The 22,841-nt window shown below is 37.7% G+C and overlaps 1 protein-coding gene across 1 annotated transcript in view; it reads right to left on the reverse strand.

The window, feature by feature from the left end:
* Window positions 1–11,447: 11,447 nt before the first annotated feature.
* Window positions 11,448–22,841, reverse strand: part of KCNJ3 (potassium inwardly rectifying channel subfamily J member 3) — a 187,092-nt gene continuing 175,698 nt past the window's right edge. Inside the window, exon 3 of the mRNA XM_090045701.1 lies at window positions 11,448–15,196. Within this exon, the coding sequence (XP_089901827.1) occupies window positions 14,610–15,196 (587 nt within the window). The 3' untranslated portion in view covers window positions 11,448–14,609. The remainder of the gene's footprint in view (window positions 15,197–22,841) is intronic.

Below are 22,841 nucleotides of genomic sequence, written 5' to 3' on the forward strand. Positions count from 1 at the left end.
TGCAGATCCAGGATGCACTCTGCTGAGGCTCTGCCAGAAGAGATATGACACGGCTACTTCCCAGAAATTGCACTCAGTTCAGAGCCTTGCCAACCTCAAGCTGTTTTGGAGACAGTGTTGACTATCTTCTCAGCTGCCACACAGATTGCATGTTCCAGCATGTTCTGGTACATTCCTGATGGATTATCACTTTCCAAATAAATCATAAAATGCTACTGTGGCCCAATTTACACTCTGCTCCCTTTCTCCTGTTATTTTGCTTGCTCATCTGAGACAAAAAATACAGAGTCCCTGTCAGTTTGAAGCTGCTGAGGAGTCAGGTGCTGGTTCTTGAAAAAATATATGCAAGAACTAGCAGGAAAATATGAAGAAATAAGGGTAATGGTTTGGGGAATAATGAAATACCTATTATAATGATAATTATGAGGTTTTTTTCCTTCAGCATAAAAATATCTAATTCCATAAAGGGGGTGGGGGTGGGGGTGGGGGTGGGTAGAATCTAGGTGAAAATGAAGAAAACCCTGAAATAAAAATCCTGCTTCCACCAAAGTTCCCATGTTTCCTTTTGATGCCATATAAGTTTGGGCCGTAGGTCAATCCTCCCCTCTCTTTCAGTGATACGGTATGTTGCTTCTGGTCAGTTAAACTTGACAGACAATTGCAATTCAGCCCCACAGTTGTTAGGGGTGCACTGCACTTGTTCTTAGCTATCTGATGTTACAGTTATAACAGGAGAAATGAAAGCAGATGACTGGATTCAGTGCTTTATTGTTTGGCTAAGGGCCCAGGAGCTTGTTTAGTACTACACAGATTATATGTACATGCCATCTGAGCTAGGCCCTGGTCTTTCTGAAACACATTACCCAGGCAAAAACAACTTCTTTTGGTGTTTCTCTCAAAAATATTTCCTATGGAATACATAAGCATTAAAAGATGGCCGCAAAGGAAGCACAATTCACAAGATGAATTAATATAGAAATTCAGTGTGATCAGTTGAGCAAACTAGTGATATTTGTGGGAACTTTATGGTAATATTTCACCAAAAACTTGCTTAGTTAAGTGCTACAAGTGAGAAACAAGAAGGCAAAAATGATGACACTTAACACTTAAAACCCAAGTTCAGTGTAATCAATTGTGGCACAAAGTTACTTTTACCTTTTATTCACTTTCTTCCCTTGCATTTTCCTTGTTGTATTTACTTTGTGAGTAAAGGTACTGTCAGCTGGTTTTGATCTTAACGCTGTTGTTTGTTCTTGTAATAAATAAATGTTGTCAGGGCTTATGTTTCACTTGGACAGAATTTTTTTCATTTCTTACAAAAGTGAAAAACAGCAATAGACCAGAAGACCAGCAGGGACAATAAGACTATTTTGGGGAGTTTAATGAAGGCCTTTACTGGCAGAGGGCTCAATCCTGCTTTCTTTGTAATCAATGAAAAAACTCCAGCTGATTTCAGTGGTGCAGGACTGTATCTCATGGCTTTTTTGCCCTAAACTGCTTTGAAGCAAGCACAAAATTATTTATTAATAGCTAAGTTTCCAGTTCAAGAAAGGTGCTGAATTGCATAGCTTTAGGTTATTTAGCTTGATTTCCATTAAGGCAGTAGAATTTAAGCATGGGCTTACATACTACCTTGAATAGGTATGCAGACTCTTTCTCTCTCTGTCACCATAAACCCAGATGCTCTTAGTGGTTACAGAATAGGTGAGATTTTTTTTCACAAAGGAGCTTCTGTGGTTTCAAGCTGGAATCACCCCTTGTTCCCTTTTGGGACCCTGATGGCATGACTGGCAGCATTACCTCAAAGAAGTTATCCTCACTGTCTGAGTACTGGCTATTGGGCTTGTCTTCATCCACTGATTTTTTTTCCTGAAAAGCTTTTTCAAAGCCTGATTTAAATCTTAGTTACCCTTAAGCAAGCCACAGAATACCACTGAACCCAGAGGCAGATTTAAGATTTATAAAGTTACATCTCCCACATTATTCACACCTGGCCCCTATTTATTTTCTTGATAAGTCTAGAAAATATACCCTCAACCATAAAGTCTATTACCCTGTGGCATCTTTGAGGATACGGTATTTACTAACAACCTTCTGTTTTGTCCCTATGTAAAGTGCTACTGTACTTTTTATATTTAACCATTTAAAATTTCAGGATCTATTTCTGCACAATTGTATCATTTAGTACTAGTTTTTATTTTCCTATCCTCTACAAATAAAATATATTTAATAGGAAAAGTCTATTAAATGAATACTAGCTTTTGATTAAAATACTTTCAGTAGAAACAATATAAAACTTAACGGCACATTCTGTGAACACAAAGGCTGTGTTAGGATTCAGATAAAAAAAATTGAACAGCATTACATTTATTTATGTGGAGTTGGCCTGATGGTTATAAACCCAGAGCATAATACAGCAGCTTGGGCCTTTCATCTCTTGATAGGAGATGATGCACAGATGTTTATCTTTGAAATAATAATTCAAGTGCATTTTCATAGCAATCATGGAGTACTTGGAAGTGTTGTAAACAGATTAACAAAACCAGTATTGCACTCATGTTAAATAGTACTTATATCCATACAAAAATTAGGCTGTTATAAAAGGATCATAGTTTTTTCTCTCTCTTTTATCATCTTATGAAATGGAAATATGAGAAGAATAAATGTAAATTACCTTGAATGGATGAAAATGGTAATTTTATTTCTCAAAAATGAACAATGAATTGTCCTGCGCTCTTTTTCCACACATAAGAGCAGTCACACAGTGCACGGCCTATGTTAGGTGTGAGTGGCAGGCCCATGCTAGAATGAAGACTAACATTTTAAAAAGCATATGATGTACCTATCTTTCACTGGATAATTGATGTGTGAACTCAACCGCGGCTAGGAAAAATAAGTCAGTCTGGGGTCTGGTAGCATATAACTGAGTTGCCCCTTTCACTGCCTAGTCAAATTCCTCTCATTTAAAAATGGTTGGATTCTTAGGGATTTTTCCTATCCTGCCCTCCTGTTAGTAAAATGCCAACTTGACACAAACTGCAGGCAATATATAGATTTATTCAAGAAAACTGTTAAATCTGCAATATATTAAATGAATTTTAACAATCACCAATCAGATATTCATAGTTAAAGAGGTACAAATCAGTGTCCAGCCATAAGCCAAACATATTTGCAATAGCAATAGTGAAGCAACTTCAAAAATTATGAGCCCAATCCCAGTTCAGCTAACACTAAATTCCATAATTTGGGTGTTGGCTTGTCATTTTACCAGGTTTGTTCTTCACTTTTTTTCTGTTTTCCTTAATCTTTACCACTTCTCCTAGGCAATATTCTTCTCACATAGATATTTTTAACCCAGCAGTATTTTCTGTTTCTTTCATCAGAATTAATGTTACAGACATGGCTAAGGAAACAGATTCCAATGTGTCATGTTCTATAACACAGCATGATTGACATTATCCTGAGGCTTCACAAACTCTTTTTGGTCAGATATCTGCCCATCACATCAGCTCCTCTTGAGCTACTACAGCGTAATATGGTTTGCACTTCATTCATAAACAGCTCAGAGATTATTTTCTAATTCTACATGTATGCACACTGCAAACTTCAGCCATACTTTCTCCTCACATACTCCCACCTTACTCATGTTAATGCAGTTTACCTTTCATTGATTTTGTATGGGAAAAAAGGTACCACCAATGAGAAAACAAAGAATAGGTACCTTTCATTCCTGCTCTGAATTATGTGATTTGCTTGTATTATATTTTAGGGATTCATGGAACGTAAGTATACTGATGTTAATGTATGGGCAATGTAATGTGTACTGATGTTTTGTCATTGGCAATTTTACTCATAATATCTGCATTACAGATATTATAATATCCGTGTCTGTATATAGGTACCTGGGAACTGGCCAAGCAGCTTATGGCAGGTCTCACACTTCAAGATGTTCTGCGCTCATGGATTCCTGTCTTTGGGCAAATGTGCCCCATTGATTGGAGATAAACAGTTTAACTGTCATTACATGTTCAGGTCGTACCTGTGACCTATACGCCCTCATGCTACCTCTTTATGAAGGATGAAACGTCCCTAACTGCCACTCTATTCCTTTGCCACCTAGAACCCTGTTCGAAGTTTTGCTCTGCAGAGAAGGACGGCCGGTCATATGTGTTTCACGTGTACAGAACAGCTCAAATGATCACAGTTGCTGGGAAGTCAGTCAGCATGCCACACATCTCTGGACAACTGAAAAATGATCTTGGCAGTATAAGTGAAAAACCCACTCCCAACTCTGTTCCCTCCTATGGAGACAGGTCCAGTCATCAGAACCTGAATCTCACTGCCTATGTAAGCTGAGGTGTTTGTTACTAAGAATACTATTTTAATTGGCAGGTGATACAGTGAACATGACAAGGGTTCAAATGGCAGATCCCTTCGTGGACTAAGCATGAAGTTTAAATCCAAAGAAGTGGCGTTCTTTCTGACACATGGGAAACCATGACAACTCCTTCAGGATTGTGTGAACAGTAAGGTATAACAAGATCATGCAATTATGGAGTAGTGGGTGACAGGCAAATATTGCTGCCATGTGAACTTTAACTGAACTGACAACCCTAAATTGAGAACCTTGACTGTTTTACAGCTAAAATATAATCCAAAATATTAGGAACTAAAGAATACAATGGATGAATCTGATATCGAGAAGCCCAAAAGGAAAAATATTTTCACTTAGCATTATACAAAGGTCTAATGAAGTTTTCAACTCAATAAGAGGATATCCTAGATTTCTGTTGAACAATTTCTGACCACTGATGTCAACGAAATAGCATGGCTTCAGATGTAGAGAGAAAGAGTCCAAATAAAGGCCTAGACCATGGTCTTGAACAGCTGTTTCTGGAAGAGACAGGCATGTTACAAATATAGACCTGAGAAAAGCAATAGGTCTGGGTTCTGAAACTGACATTACCATGCTGAATCAGGGTGCCTTGCTTTACCTTGCAAAGAAGTCTTTAAACTAATGGAAATGGTGGCAAACATATGAAATTGGGAAAGTGCCCAATATGATGCCAGGCTCATTACTTCCCAAGAGTTAAAGTTGTGACATTTTCTTTACTGCTCAATTGCTAATAAGTCTATTCAAGGAGCTCACCATCTTTTAAAGACATGAAGAGAGCACACTTATGATATTGTAACTCTCTTGCATAGGGGGCTGCAAAATTCTTATAGTCACAGGGCTGATTTAGTTGTGAGCTTGACATGATTCTGAATATACCACTCCCATAACAAGACAGAGTGGTCTTGATCTTTCTCCCCTATATATGTCTTCATAATACATAGCTGTAGTCAGTTGGCTGAAATACAAATTAATGTATTCTTCTACAGAAATAAAAACAATCTATAAATGAGACATTTTACTCAGAGCTCCATTACATTTATATGGATGCCTACAGACATTTAGATGGTCTGTCAGAGAGGCACTGTAACTCATGGCACTTCACACAGAGGACCATGAGTTAGAGCACTACTGAACCTGACAAACATTCACCTGTTGGGTTGGGAGGGCTTGAACCTGCCTGCACTGGCCTTGGCCAGCAGACAGGGGTGCCCTAGGAGCCTCCTAGGACACTGCCATACCACCTGTCTTCCCAGCTCAGAGGGGCTGGCTCAAGGGGGATGTCCATCTGGGGTGGGGGAAGGGGCCCAAAGGGTTAAAATAGCATGGTGCTGGGGTGGATGGTAGAAAAAGCACAGCCCCAAGGCTGGGACCAGTACTGTACTAGAAACTGTACTGTTTGGGCAGGACCTGATCTAAGTTGGACAACTTCCAAAGTACACTTACTGTAGGTTAGGTCAGCGATTTTTAGACCAATTTACCTTTCCTGAACTTCTGAATAGTTTGCACTTCAATCCACCTAACTAGAGATCTTAATATAAGGTCTGCACCTGGGCCTACTAAGTTAGATGGGGTTAGCATTTTTAACATGATATAACTTCCCCGGACATCCATATGTACCCCAAATCATCTACCCAGGCCCTTAGTGTTTTTCAGTCATATCAAGTAGTGTTTCTTTCACCCCCTAAGAATCTGAATTGACCTCTCTTGTGGATAGAGTACTCACAGAGTAAAGGTTTATACAGAAAGGGAGTTTCTTCCCCTCTAGAAACTTCAGAGTCAAATGTGCTTCATTTTGCAAGATTTATAAACCATATGCTTTGTGGGAGATGGCTCTCTTCCAAGGCAAACATGATACTTGATGCACCCACTGTTCAAGAGAGATCTGGTTTGAACAATAGGAAGCTTTTAAACACTAGACATTTTGATTCAGTCACTTTGAGTGTGTGTTTTTTTTTAAAGAGGTATGCAAAAGCCAGTGGCATAACACACTGATTGCACAGATGACTGATCTGCACAGCTGCAACTGCCCCTCTGTTTTCTTCATTGTCCGTTTGTTGTATGGAAGGCTTTGAGTATCTACATTTTGGATGGAAATACCTGAAGTTGCAGTTAGGGCTAGATATATGAAGCACCTAACGGTAATATTTTAAAATGGCATCAAGGCTCCTAAGTCACTTCAAAATATTGGAAATTTTTATTTTAATACAATTTTTATAATTTCCAATTAAATCTTACCTCTAAATAACTTATCTTGAACTAAAGAGTCCTTTAAAGCCGGTTTTCTATTTCTTAGACCATTGTGGTAAAGTTTTTTAAAGTCCATTAAGAATATGGCAATTTAATTTCCCTTAAATTAAAATTTATTGAAGGCTGCCACAGGTTTTTCTTTTACTTTCAGGTACAGATTAGAAGTGGGTATAGGACATAGTAGGTTTTTTTTCTTTTTAAATAGACAATGGTCTGGATGATGGACAAATAACATACTGCAGTTATAATATTTGCAATTATAATTGCATTTCATTATGTGTTTGTAGTTTGTGTATATGTGTGGAAAGTACCAGAGAAGAGAATACATCAAGAAAAATACATCAAGACAAGTGTAAGGTGGCATACTGTATCATCATGCATAATTGGACCTCAAACCACACTAATAAGCATAGGATGAAATGAAATATTTGATTCCAGTAACTTATTGAAAATAAGGAAAAAAAGAATTCACTTACCTGCTATGCCTCTATCAATATCTTTCCCTTATGTTAAGATGTAATTATATATCACTATATGCACTGATACTGTGGCAAACACTGAATCAAATTTCAATTTATTTCTCTATTCCCACTCTTCAGGAGTGCAAAATTTCTTTTAAACTGAAAAACAAAAGATATAGAATGACTGGAAAAAATAGGATACATGGAAAGGATCTTACCATTTTAAAATACATATAGAGTTAGGGTGAAATATTAATTTTATTGATGATAACAGGAAGTTTATGCTGATTTAAATAAACCTAGGTATTAGAATTAAAAAACAAATTAATGCCTTTCACCAAGTTCACACTGACATACAACTAATGAAAAGCTACCTGGTAAAATCCCCTTCTTTGTACATATATGCAATTTTGCAAAACTTCTTTCACATTCTCTTTTTTGTTATGAAATCATATTCTAGTGGTATTTCCATACCCTTGACTAAGTTATGGAAACACTGCTTTTTGGATTCACTCAGATGTGAGGCATACATGTTCCATAAATAATTCTTCTCAGGTTAGATAATACTACCTGGTTTAAAGTGTTATTTTTTATTTTGATCTTGATCATACATTTCCTAGCATGATGGCATTTTTTAAAAAATAAGTCAATATTAAACTTCTTTTTAGCCTTATTGTTACAAATCTTGACGCCACTGGAATTTAAAAGACAGAAAAAATAACTTTTGTCTAAGGTAAATATTCCCACCAGAACTTGAACCTAGTGCCTCATTGACCTCGTTTGTACATGACACATCAATTTCCATAGCTGCTGGCACTCAGAGGAGTCACATGGCTATTAGCGGTATGCGAAACAGGCTGTATTCGATTCAGATTCAGATTCAGCCTGAATCAGCAACAGTGATTTGATTTGTTAATTCGGATCACTGTCCCTGATTTGATTCAGCCGAATCCAAATTTGAAGATTCGATGCTGATTCAGAGAACCAATGATTTGGCCATAGACACAGCTTTAAATGTTTTTTCTACATACCACAAGGTACCAGGCATGGCTCGTGAACACTGCAAAGCTGGGATGGATGGAGCATCCCACAGGCCCACTGCCTAGCACATGGTGGGCCCCCCTGCATCTCTCTAGCTCAGCAATCAGCCACAGGGGGACCCTGGGTGCCCCCCCAGACCCAGGAGGCACCAGTCACCAAGCTAGAGGGACACAGGGGGGCCCCCAACACTCTCCCCAGCAGACCCAGAAGTAGACCGGACATGCTTCTTATCCACTTCCAGGTCTGCTGCTGAGCATTGTGGGGACACCTCCCCCCCACACTCCTGTGGGATGCTCCACCTCCCCCAGCATAGTGGCATTCACAAGCTGCCTGGTACCTTGAGGTATGTAGAAAAAACATTTAAAGCTGTGTTTATGTCCGAATCGTAGAATCTTTCCAAATCGATTTGGAGGGTTCAGATTCAATTCAGGGAGATTAAAGGGTCTGCTGATTCAATCCGGATTTGGAGATGCAGCCACCAAATTGGGCCCAAATCTCCACCAAATCGAGTCAGGGACCAAAGCTTCGCAAAGCCCTAGTGGCTATACCTCAGGGTCATTGTTGCTCTTTATCCATAGCCTCAAATATTTACAAAAGCAAGAGACAAGTCAGAGATGCCATGGAAAAAGACAGCAGGGAAACTGTACACTGTCAACTTCTTACCCTCAAAATTGCAGGCCATCCTACGGAAATACTTGGAGAATGCTGCCTCAATGTGTTTGCCTACTTGGCCTCAGGCTGTGAGCCACAATATCCTTTGCAATAGTTTTTGCAAGATTGTTCTAACAGGGAACTGCATGGAGATTCAGCTTGCCTTTTCCAAAATTATCACTGATTTTGGCAATATTTTGTATCTGATTTTACACAGGCCACATGAGAAAAACATGCCATCTGTCAATGCAAAAAATGGATCCCGTATTTTTTCACATCACATTACACTTGATATAACATTTTTGTAGCTTATCACATTTCTTGTATGAAACACATTGTGGAGCTCAAATGAAAAGAGTTTTGCATAGACCCAGTTTGAGTGACACACTCTGATGGATTATCCACATTATTAAGTCTACTAAACTACTGATTTCACTAGTTTCCTGATCTCTAGGAAGACAGCTTGTACACTCTTTGATTAAAACATCTGGGGCTGACATCAGCAGGATGACTCAGAACCCTGGTATGTGCTCACTCAGAATTACTGAGCTTTGCTGTAACTGGAAATAGTATTTGTAAAGGGCCTTTACACAACGTGATGGATGGAAAATTATGTACAAGTAAATATCATCTGAGGCTAGATTAGGAAATTGTTGTTCCATGCATACCAAAGAAAGCAACTTTTAAGTTTTGTAGTATTATAACTCAAGTCAGATTCTGAAATCCCTGGCTATCAATACTCCATTTCTTGACCCAATTAATTTTAAACCCGTGTATATTTTCTACTACTATCTAAAAGAGAGAGAGTTTAGAATAGAGTTTAGATGGAGTTTGGGGTCAGAAAATGAAAGTGCTTCAGTATTAAAAGTTGACGATCACTTCAGAAACAACTTAATTTGTATATACAAATCCAACTCAGAAAATAAAATGAACTTTTGAATCTTCTGATATTCAAGGATCTTATTTGAATTGGACACACACTAATTAGTGGTGGCTGTGTAACTTGGAACTGTATCTTCCTAAGAAAGCAGGAAAACAATTTAAAAGAATTATATTTTAAAGGCACAAAAACAGTAAAATCCATTTTAAGCCTGGTTAGCTAAACTGTCTGTAAAGGTAATTAATATATCTTTGGTTATTTCCTCATACAAGTTTCTTTTGGGTAGGGAAACTACCTTCCTGGCCATGTATGTGCCAGCTCATGTCTGCACCTCTGTCTGTCTGGTTTACATATGCAAAGGAATAGAAAAAGAAAAACTGCAGAGCAAAAAAAGGAAGTGGAGGTGAGATCTCTGCTATGCCAGTTTTCCACAGGTCACGGATCTCTTGGGGACCCAATTAGCAGTGGAACTTAAAGTTGCAACTCCCTGAGCCTTATCATCTCTATTGCCAAAAAATGGTCTCAAGCAGAGGAGAAGCATAGTAGTAATGTATACCATTTTAGATTGCTAAAACTCCATTGACTAAACTGACTTCACTGGTTTTCAAACCAGTTTTGCAATTAGGCAGACCCAGACTTTATTTTGGTCAATGCTAAAGTTCTGTTTAACTGAGCAGGTTGAAAAATGGTTACAAAATATCACCAGTGTCAAAGCCCCAAGACTGTCTATGACTCAATCAAGAAAAGAAGTGAGATCTCTATTTCCCTCCCATTCCATAACCACAAGCCTATTCCGTACTCTCAGAAGTACATTGCATGTCACAGGAGCAATATTGGATTAGCAGCTCACAGACCTTTTCTCTGGGGAATAACATTTCATTTACTAAATTCTACTTTATTCAATCTGCTTTATTTAGGTATATCTCTCAAACAGTATAAAATAATAGCCTGATTTTCAGTTGCCCTCCATTTTCTGAGACAGCTGTGTCTCCACAAATCACATTTTGCAATGTCCAGCTGGAATTTTTATGACCACCAGTTGATTGTGGCACATTTTTCCCCACAAAATCAAAAGTCAGGTTATGAACCAGCTGAAAACAAAGGCTGATAGGCTAATTTGTGTACCAAAACCAACAGCTGAAAACACTTAACATATACCTCTAGAGATAGCTAATGTGAAAGCTTCTCAAAGAGAGACAGAGCTACTCTACATTAGGAATGTCCCTGCCCTCCCCCCCGCCCCTCCCCCGGCTCCAATGGTTAGAAATTTTGGTGTTGACTCATGAGAGGTGCAATGAGGGACATATGTGGGCACAGAAAGCAAAGTTACCTGGAAGTAATGTTGTACAGGCAGGGAGCAATAATGACTTCTAAGCAAGGTATTTTCTGAGGGCTAATGATTCCCAGGTGTCAATACCGTCATGGACCATCAGTTCCTCCCAGCTGGTCACCATAATTATGATCCATCCCCAGTGAAGTTAGTGTAAATTTTTCCACTATCTTTACTGGGAGATGGATCAGGCCAAAAATAATTTTAGAAACATTGTTTACTGCCTTATGGATTCATCTGATCTGCCTAATGCTCTATTTGGATTTGTTGATTAGAAGCAGACCAGTCATTTTACACAGTAAATGCCTAACCTTAAGGACTTACCTTAGTCTTTTAATAATTTTACACAAAAATTTAACATTCATTCATTCATTCGCAAAAAAACCCATAGGTGTTTGATACATCTGATAAAAAAACAAACACACAGTGACATTTAAACCCAACAATTTTTGAAAGTTTAATATAGCTTTAGATAAAACTGAGCTTGCAGTATTAATGAATACAAGAGTTTGTAATTTTGTATAATCGAAATAAACTTATACATTTATACAATTATAGATCGCATGCCAGAAAATGCATTTAGTTGATTCTAATCTGAATATATACAATTTACAATATAATTCAAGCATAAATTCAGCAGTAGAGAACACAGACCTGCTGTGCAGTCAAACAGAAGTACTTTTTTAGCATAAGCAATAGGGCTGGGCTAAAATGTAAATTATGAAATGACAGTGGTTTTACTGGTAGAAATGAAATATTAACCCAAAATAACAGTAGTTTCTAAAAACTTACAAAAGTAATTTATCATCCATGTTTTTGATTTCAGTGTATTATCAATGAAAAACATATATATTTTAATATTAGCATACATCATACTGTACTACATGCCACAGGGCTCAGCAGCCTCATTCCCAGCAGGGAAAAATAAATGATTTACTTAAATTCAGTTGTTATGAATGAATCATAACTGAACATTTTCAATTGCAATGTATGCTGCAGCATCAAAAATAAAATCGGATAAAAAAGAGAACACCTTCTCATTTCAGAGCAAAGCTATTTAGTCTATTAAATAACTTGTTCACCAACCGTTGCCTTGTATTTTCAAGGACAATGCAAATTCTCATTGTATTTCAATGCTCAATTAGTATTTTTTCCTATACTCATTTCTTATACACAAATTTACTCCAAAATTGCTCAAGTGGAAATGCTACTAATATCACTATCTTTAGAGTAAGATCCAATAATAAAATAACTGCCTAGCTTCCATGCTGCAGAAACTTAAACAAAGGAAATGGAAGTTCCAGACATGGTTTTTGATAGGGCCTTCAGCTTTGCCTAGTGCAGAAGCTAAATGTCTTTTTCAAGAAACTCTCTCTTGCAGAGTTCCAACAAAAGTGGGGAAAGTAGTTCACAATTTTTCAGAATTTGTTTTGTAACACTAGAAATTTGCTCACTAGGCATTAGAGCATGGTACTAGCACGCAGGGAATTACACACACAACTCCCATTAACAATAACGTGCACAGGGCTGACAATTTAGCTGAAGGTGTAGAAGCATGCAATGCAGGTCACAAATCATTATAAACTCTGAAAAACTTTGGAAGTAACCATGAAATCCAAAAGTACACAGATGACAGATCATGTACTGTAACTCCCAGGAAAAGTGCTGAGCTCCAGTTGTTTTTACTCACTTAGCAACATAGAACACTTTGCTTTACATTCCTTGCAACCAGTTACAAAAAATGAACATATACAGATATTGGTAGATCTGTTATTATTATTACTGTTGTTATTATTTATACAGTGCTAAAATATGCACCCATTTAAATCTCATTTACATAGTCCAAAGCCCTTTGAGTCAGAACTGCCAATATATTACAGAAATCAGTTCTAGTTATACATGCTGATTAGAGTAAAATATGCTATTCACTGTGGTCCCAAAATACATCTGGCTAGTAAAATACAAATGACTTCAAACAATTTGAGACCAGGATTATTATTATTATTTTTTTTTTTTGCTGTTATTGATGAGCCAATATGGAAACCCTCAAGAGCCAAGACCTATCTTAATGACCACATGACTTCTGGATGGTTGCACCACTGGTAATGTCATTTTGTCAACGATTACTGTGTTTTTTTTCAAGACGCTGTGATGTATAGATGTTTAATTTTTGGGAGGTTGGAAAGTGTATTAAGATAGCTACCCTCCTTTGAGCAGAGTATGGCTAACCAAATGCTGCCTACCCACAGCTGACTACAGGTACATATACTATGCCAAAACATCATAACAAAGAAAGATGAAAACAAACAAATAAAAAGAGTAAGATTGGAACCTCACACATTTATGAAAAGTTGGCATTTTTTATTTTCATACTCTTTGGGGCAACTTCATCTGAGATTATTTTTTAAATTTAAAAACCTTTTAATCACTTAGAAAATAGTCCAAGCAGTAGAAGTTGCTTAGGAAAGCTTTGTGTAAAACATTAACATATTGACATATTTTGGATGTGCAATAGAAGTTTGACAACCTAGAAAAAGTCAATTCAGTTTGTAAGATCCCTAATCATTAAAGGAGGCCTACTTTCAGTCAAGTAAGAGTCAGTTTTATTTCAGTTTATTGCAGTTGGCCCCTAAAATGGAGGCTGAAGCCCTCATGCCACTGAAATTAAGGGGAATTTTACTGGACTTTACTAAGGACAAAATATCACCCACAAAATGTATGTAATATTTTAAAGAAATAATTAATATCATTTCCATATTGGGCCAATAGTATTGGCACCAGAAATCAAGCAAAATAATTATTTTGAAGTGTTTTGTTATATTTATACTAATAGCCATGAAACAAAAGTATTTCACAATTTTCTTTGTACTTTGCTCCATCTAACTAAAATCTGTTTGGGGATTATTTGGCCCAGCCCTAAATAGTAAATTTTCTTTAGTTTGTTTTTTTATCAATACCTCAAATGAAGTATATTTTAATTTCTCCTTGTGTCCTAATGGCAGGGGAAAAAAAGATATTAAAGCAAATTATAAAATGGGAAGTGACTTAAGGCTAAAAGATTTGGTGTTTAGAATTGGCTAATGCCTATAACCTTGGCTTAGGAAAGAAAACGTGCACCATAACTACTCTGTTTGAACAAAACAGCACAGACTACATCAGGAAAAGAAAAATTAAATTAAATTATAACTTGCCCTGAAAGTTACCCACTCATTTTTTACCTACTACTTATCCTTAAGAAATATCAGGGAGAGGAACACCCCCTTTACATATTTTTCAGAATATACAATATAAATAAAGTAAGAATCATGCCGTAAAACTTTATGCAAAAATTGCACACTATTATTGCATGCTTGGTGTGATACTACATGCCAATTAATATTAGCTCTCTATAACCCCAAGAAGGATTTCAGATCTTTTATCTTTGAAGTTTACTTACAGTACAGTCACTGTTATCTGGGAGGAATATGGATGTTGCAAGTTGTATGTAATTTGGAGGAAACTTTCACCTTTTAGTTATCACACTCTTCAGGGGGGTTATTTTTCTGCTCAAATTTGATTTTCTAGGAATTCTATCTTTAAATAATACCTAAAAGTCTATTTATGTTATGTAAATCGATCAGAATTCATTTTCCTCAGTTTTGGTGGAAGATTCCCCTCCATTCTGCCTCCTCCTCCTGATAATTTCTGAAGTTTTGGTGGCAAATCAGCCATAGATTGACTCATAGGATCTGACATCATCTTTGTAGTTTTAGATACCAGTTTCTCTTCTGAGTTACCAGGAACTGAGCTTATTCGCTGAAGTTTCATAGGCAAGTCCCCCATGCTGTAAGCCTTTTCTGAAGTTGTAGAACTCATCCGTAGTAGTTTTTTGGGGAAGTCTTCCCTTCCAGTCATTTTCTGCAGTTTTGAAGGTAACTTTGTACTAATGTCATCTAGACCATCTAGACATTCTGTAGAATTATTCCTTTCTTTACTGTTACTTACAGCAGGTGCTATTAAAGGGGAGGACATAAGAAGCATTTCTTCCTGTTCCTTCACACTGTATGGTGGGGTAGGTACTTCAAATGTTGCATGAAACTGGGAGTAGTCTACTTTAAAGAATCCTTCCTCTAAGGAAATAACAGGGAAAAAACGGTGACCCCAAAGAACCTCATCTTCAGTATATGATGTTCGGGCTTGACATGTCATCCCTGAAACCAAAAAAGAGAATAAAAGTCTTGATAAATTACTAAGAAATAAAAGGGTTCAAATGTTGTTGTAACCATAATGGTCTAGGAAATATGCGAGAAGCAAAGTTTTATTTTTGTTGGTATCTTATATTGGATCAGCTTTATAGACAAACTTTCAGGTGCAGAATGCCCTACCTCTAGTCATTGCTTCTCAGTGTTTGTGCCAAAAAACATGTCTAGAAATAATAAAGTGGGTCCAGTAAAGGATATCACCAAAAACCTCCTGCTTCTAAGGGTATAAAACAGATGTCATATTTGGAGCAGGATCAGCTGTGTCAGAATATGTGCTGGTACACCTGATCTACTTCATTGGCGTTTACAGATGTCACCCAAGGCTATTGTCCTCCACTTCCAGATGCATATCCTGAATCAGAGTGTGACAACCTGATATATAAACTGCGGGAATCCCCCTGCCAGGGAAATCCTAGGATATATAATAAATGAACAGATGCCCTGACCTATAAAGCATCCCCAACTGTGACTACATTTGGTCACAGCAACATTTTTGGGCACTTGGAGTGTGACAAGGGTCTAGGACATCTGTTTGCTCACAACTTGTTCTGACACAAAATTTTAATGTGTTAGTTGATGGATAACAAAATTGCTCCTTCCCTCTCATCAAACCATAACTCTTGAGGAATACTCTGTTTGCACCTTAAGAAATAAAAGTTGACTCAAATTGATTTAAACATATCAAAACATTTCACAGAGATACAGTTAGGAGTTATTTTGATGCATTTAAGATAGCACTGACCATCATCTGAAATCATGCATGTAGCTATTTAATGATCCATCTTATTAGCAAGAAGAAAGATTTTAATCCAGACTAGCTGTTAACACTAAGTTACAAGGTGATGTTATACCTTTTAATATTTTCCTGAATCTAATAGCCTTTCTGAAACAAATGTTCCACTCTAGCACCAATGTGGATTGAGTTAGAAAACAGAAAAGAGAAATCATAAAATTATTTGAATAATTTCATTTCTATTTTTACTGAATTTCATTTTTGCCATATTTTTATTATGTTGAAATCTAATATTTTTAAGCACATGGTCCTCAAATATATAAGTAAATGCATTACTTCTATATGCATCGCACCATACTGGGATATATACATCCACCCTAATATTGCAGTATACATACAGGGCAGAAATCTATTTCTCTGCGAAGACACACAAATGACACATTTTAGGTATTTAAATCACAGAAAAACATTCTACATCACCTCACATAACAGCTTGTTTTGCATTTACATGCCTGCATTCCTTACATGGCTACATTTTCACCCTATGTGACTGTTTGCCCCTACTGACAATGCTCAGAAGCAATTCGGTTCTGCCCCCGATGCTCTGTTGTGATTCAGCTTCACTGTGGATGTACACAAAGATGCACACACCCCTCAAATTGTAGAAAACCAAAAAGTAGTTACTGTTTGACACTAGCCCAGCCCACCTTATAGGGCACTGGCTGACTCTCTCTTCTCTTATATTTCTTTTGAAATCAAGTATTGCCTGTGACACCCTCTCATCCAGCCTGTGCAGAAGGAAACAATGCACATAATAAAGATTAGTGATTAATGTTTTCAGAAGACGTGAAACTGAGCAACTCCAAACCCAGGGCAAGCTACATGACACCTGAGGAAGGGCTGGGTGCCAGGATGCTGATCACACATGGTCTCCCATACCCTGAGTGAGTGCATCTTTTCTCCCAGTATTTGCTCTCAAAACTCAAGAATTCCACTTCAAATTATACAATATAGGATGTATAATACTCAGTTTTCCATTACTGACAGCTTTATGAACCAGTATTTCATGAGTTATCAGAACCTATAAGCCTCTCAGTTCTCCATTCCCAGTGGCATAAAATATTTCTTTCAAGTCATACAAGTAAACAATGAGGTAGCTGACCTTAAAGTCAAAATATGATGATGTATAGAAACGTTATTTGAGATGATTTCTGAAATAAGATTAGCTCATTTTATCTCCACTGTTACATCTTAGCTATAATGCATCTCCTTCTCCAAAATCACTGCAGTTGGACTTATGGGACAATCCTGAGGTGTTGCTCTTGGAATTGGTTCTCCTGTATCTTTTCTAGCTCATCTTTCCATTCCATATCTCTATCGGTACCTTGATACTAGAGGAATAATCAAAGCCACAGTATTTTACAAGTTTGGGGGAGAGCAGAGTACAATTTTTATTCCAAATACTTTCACAGGGGACCAGAGAATGTGGGCATTACTTATAAAAAGCTGCATGTTCTGCAACATACAAGTGTAAGTCAAGAGAGATCAAAAGTCTAGAAAATAGTTACAACCGATCAAAGAAAAGATCACAAGTTGTGGCAAAAACAAAAGGCAAAAACAAGCTCTTAAGACTACGAGACAGTGCAGTTACTCTTTCATATGCTGGTGGAACAGAAATAGCCTTAAGTCATTCAGATCATATCAAACATTAACTTATGAAGTTAAGCAGACACTTATCCCAGGCTCTAAAACTTGAACAAACCAATTATGGTTCATTCACAAGTAGCTAAACTTTACCTCTTAATATTACCTTACAATAATGCATGTTTATGCATCAAGTCCTTGCTAGTATTGACTCCTATTATGAATTTTAAACATTTTAGTAAAAAAGGTTTTGTCTTTCTTTACCCATTTGTTTTTGCTAACTCAACCCTATTCAGATATTTGGTATTTTGACACAACTATAATGCTTGATGTGTATCTGACACAAACTTAGCAGTCTTGCATGAGAATTTGCCTTGTAATCAAAAGATTTAGGAAAATTGTTAAGAAATAAGATATATTCAGCAACTATATTTTCATATGTCAGTCATTGTAATTTATCCCATGGTGGTTTGATTCAACTTCTTTATTTGTAGCAATCCATAAACTTAATTACATTCTAATTCCACCAACAAATTTTGTAACTCTGTTAATTGCACATTTACACCATTCACTATAGCAGTCAGTAAAAATAGCTGTTTTGTTTCACAAAGATCCATAAATATGAAGAATACCTCCCTGCTTTAGACAGCAACAGGGGAAAATAAACAAACTCCAAGAAGGAAGATTAAAGAAGCTTTTGAAAGCTCCAGAAAAAGTTTATTTAAAGTAAAGTTGTGATGTCTTTCTTGGAAACATACTTCCACAGTTTTAAAACCACAATATCACTAAAAGCAAATATATATGCAATGTGGGGATGAAGTAGCCTGACCCCTGCCCCTTGCCCCCCCACACACCTTGCCCCCTCCCACCTGTCCCCCTAACATTTGACCCCCTGTTGCCTGCTCCCCTGTCAGGAACTCGCCTTGCCACATGCCTGGCTTGTACCTGAATGCCACCCCATGCCTGTACCGTCTTTCACTTGCCCCCTCCCACCTCCCTTCCCTGCTGTCACACCTTCCTCCCCTGCCTGCCCCCCCCACCTGTGGCTCCCCCTCACTTCCTTGCTGCTGGCACTTACCATCCAGCTCTGGCTGTAGATCCGGGAAGGCAAAGGTGGTGGAGGCAAGGAGGTGGTGGTGGGAAAGAAGCAGCAGGGAGGTGGGCACCAGCTTTGGCTCTGATCCTAACCTCAATTCCAGGTCAGGGCCATAACATTGAAAGGTTCTGCTCAACAACTAAGCTCAAAACTCTTCCACTGAGGTAGGAGGCTATGTATACATTTCAGAGAATTCCTAAATATTTCGCGCATGTATAGATATTGCGTAGTGTATTTTCAACTTTGTTTATGCGACTATAGTGACAGAAAAAAAATCACATTCCACAAGAAGTCCTGGTGAAATACATTTTAGAACAGTCTAATTTTGTTGAGTACTTGTCCCACTTGTGTTTATTATTCTCTAGTAATTTACGACCTACAGATTTATGAACAAAGAGCCTCTTTCATCTGGTCTCAGCTAGGAAATGTATTAGAAGATAAGTATATACGTTAATATATGTAAAAAATAATTACAGAGGCATCTGAAATTAAATTCATGATTACTGTAAAACAGACAGTTAACTAAACTATGGGGCAATAGAGTTAATTGAAATGCTAAACTTTTTGATATAAAAGTTGATTGACAACATGGATAAACTGTGATCTGTCGTAATTAATTAAAATGTTTACCTAGTTCACTATCAAAGAGCTACATTAGTAATACTCAAAGTTTGAGCTCAAGGATGATAGCTAAGTGTACAGTGGGGGACAAACCTCCTTCCCCATGATTTTCAAACAGTACCTTCCATAGCATTTAATTGTTCAATGTCTTGCATAGAGCTTTTTGTATCGCTAGTATCTAAAATAACAAAACTTATATATGTTTTTAAGAAGCTGCATTAAAAAAAACCTTGTGTATCTAATGAAATGACAGCACAAGACAAAATGGAGCAAGTGCAAACTCAGTAATGCATCCCTTTCTGGAGATTAATTGTCTGATATTACCACCAAGAATAGTTGGGCCTCTATGATGCATGCTTACTTGAAGGGAAAATGGGAAGGTGTATCTGAGGAGATAAGGAAGGAAATTTAATTGGTTAGATATAGTATTCACTGCAGTCTTCACTGCAGAAGCTGATGATTTGGAATGGGGTATGAGAGGGCTAATTGCTGTGTTATTACCAACTGCTTCTTGGTTGATAAGAGGTCAGGTGGGAAAACATGTATCATTCAGTTCTATCCAAAAGGGAGGACACAACAGGAGATTGCATAGTGATTTCTCAGCAAGATACACAATTTGCCTCAAGCAAATTATATCAACAGGAGCCCCAGGAAAGTTATGGGCAAGTTAAAACAAAGGCTTTTAATTGGAATGGTATTTCAAATACAGTCTCAGGTATAGCATTCATTACCAACTAAATGTCATAAGCCTTTGCACTTTCATAACACCTGCCATTCAAGCATCACAAAGCATTTTAACAATATTAATTGAACTATATTAAATCTTACTCTGTTATGTCTAAAAAGTGACTTTGCAAACATCATATCCCAGGTTACATGTTTGACTGCAATCAAAGATTATTACATCAGGCATCCTTAGTTTGCAAGCAACAAAGCATTATTCTCCATTCTTGTCCCACCTGTCTGACTTGCAAACTCAAGTTGGTTCTGCATGCCAAGTAAATTCCTTCTGTCTTGCATGTTAACATCAGTAATAATGACTGCATAGTCCAAGCCAGGCTTTCAGGTACACCTGCATAAATGCACTGTCACCATCAGCAATGCCCAAGTATAACAAACAACACTCAGGTTCAGATTGTGAGGGGCATGGCAAAAGGAGGCATCTGCACGGGCCACTGCAGAGTACCAGAAAAGGACCTAGATGCCTAATAAACTGTGATGTGGTGGTTAATGCATTGTCCTTGGAAGACTGAGATGCAGGCTCAAATGCCATTTGGATGAGTGACACCTAGAATGCTCACTTCCTTGGCAAGGAAAAATGATGATGGAAGGAAAAATGATGATGATACTGCCTTGAGCAATCAGCTTGGACTGAATAACTTTCTGACATTCCTTACAGCCTTACATTTTATAATTCTATATGATTCTAATTCGTTTCAATCATGACACTTAGCTTTAATACATGTTATCCAACCCAAGGACTATACACTAATGCTGCAGTAAAGCATTATTTGTCTTTACTTGCCAGAAATGTGACTGTGATGTGATCATGTTCTCAAATTATTCATTGGAAAAATGCACATGCTTTATGATGTAGTGTACATGTAAGGGAGGGAACAGCTATTCAAATTAAGTTAACACTTAGATATTTCAAGGCAGCTAAGCACTCAGACAGTTAAAGTGGAATAAATTTAGCACAATTCATGTTTCCTACCTAATACAACAAATAATTATTGCATTTACTCAAATACAAGATGGGATTTCACCCCCTAGTTGGCATAGGGGGAAAAATCCCTTCATCCTATGACCATGTGCTTAGCTGTAGTATCACTGTGACTTGAAATGCTGGCTTTGGACTAATAACCTCTCAGTTTCAACATGGGATGGCCCCCCTTTCTCATTGATCTAACAGTCATTAGTCATGTGCTTCTGGCTGGCTAAATGTTCATGATTTACATGCACTTGTATATATCTAGTGGGAGCATGCTTGTATAACCACGTGCTTGCCTGGCCAGTGCATAATCTACTGTGCACACTTTGTCTACACATACACACACGTATGTGTCTGCAGCATAGGAATGGCAGCATTGTAATCTTCACACCAGACAAATGCGCCAAATGCCACTGAAATTAATAGAAAACTGCCATTTAGGTGCACAAAGGGAAAGAGAATTCTGCCCTCACAATTTATGGATTGTGTGAATACACAATCCTTGAGTAAAGGCCTGTACCAGATGACATTTGCAGGTCCCTTCCAGGCCTACTTTCCTATGAACAGGAACTGGAGTTTACATCTTAAAAGTTTAAATATAACACTAGTCAGCTCTTTCTCTGGCAGTTGTAGTCAAAGGAAAGGTGCATGCAATTACACTGTTTTGTACTGTTAACATTTCATTATTTTATCATACTGTGTACATTGCCATTGATTATCATATAGCATTGTTTTGGCTTGTTACTTATTACTGGGAATGTCTGCATGTGTATTTGTGCTGGCTTAAATTTACTGTGCAGTAAATTACTGTCCAGTAAGAAGGAATGGGTCAGCATCTACACGTGTAGGTGTTAAAGTATATAAACAATGTGTGTGGAATGACTTGGGACTAACTAAAGTTTAGTCCCAAGTCATTCTACACACACAGTGTTACTGCACAGTAAGGCTTCTACACATGCATTACTGGATACAGGATGCAGGTATCAAATTTACACTCAAGTCAGTGTAGGTTGCCATATTTACTGTGTGGTAAATGTGCACGTGTAGTTGTGAACACATACTGCGCAGTAATTTTGGTTACTGCACAGTAAATGTGCATGTGTAGATGTGTCCACTATGTAATAAAAGTCCAACAAAATTATAAAATTAAATTCAGTGTTACACATTAAAATATTCTTGTGAAATCAGATTTTCATTAGGACATAGACTCATATGATCACAGGGCTGGCAGGGACCCCAAAGGATCATCAGGTCCAGCCCCCTGCATGAGCAGGAAGAACATTTGGGGTCAGACGACCCCAACCAGGTGACTGTCCAGTCTTCTCTTGAAGACCTCTAGGGTAAATGATTGCACCATCTCTTGTGGGAGCTTGCTAGTTGTAAAGAAGTTTTTCCTAATTTTCAGCCTGAAACTATCTTCCAGGAGTTTGTGGCGGTTGTTCCTAGTTTTCTCCCAGGGCACCCTGGTGAACAGTTGCTCACTGAGCCCCTGATGTACACCTCTGATACAGTGGTAAGCCACAATCAGGTCCCCTCTCAGCCTTCTTTTCTTTAGGCTGAAGAGTCTGAGATCCCGCAGCCTGTCCTCACATGGCTTGCCATGGAAGTCCCTGATCATGCGGCTGGCCATTCTCTGGACTCTCTCAAGCTTTAGCATGTCCCTGTTGAAGTGTGGCACCCAGAACTGGATGCAATACTCCAGCTGCAGCTGCACCAATGATGAGTAAAGTGAGAGAATCACTTCTTTGGATTTACTGGAAATGCATCAATTGATGCATGCCAGAGTTTT

Source organism: Crocodylus siamensis, chromosome 4 (assembly GCF_052110815.1).
Source record: "Crocodylus siamensis isolate JL-2025a chromosome 4, ASM5211081v1, whole genome shotgun sequence".
NCBI lineage: Eukaryota > Metazoa > Chordata > Crocodylia > Crocodylidae > Crocodylus > Crocodylus siamensis.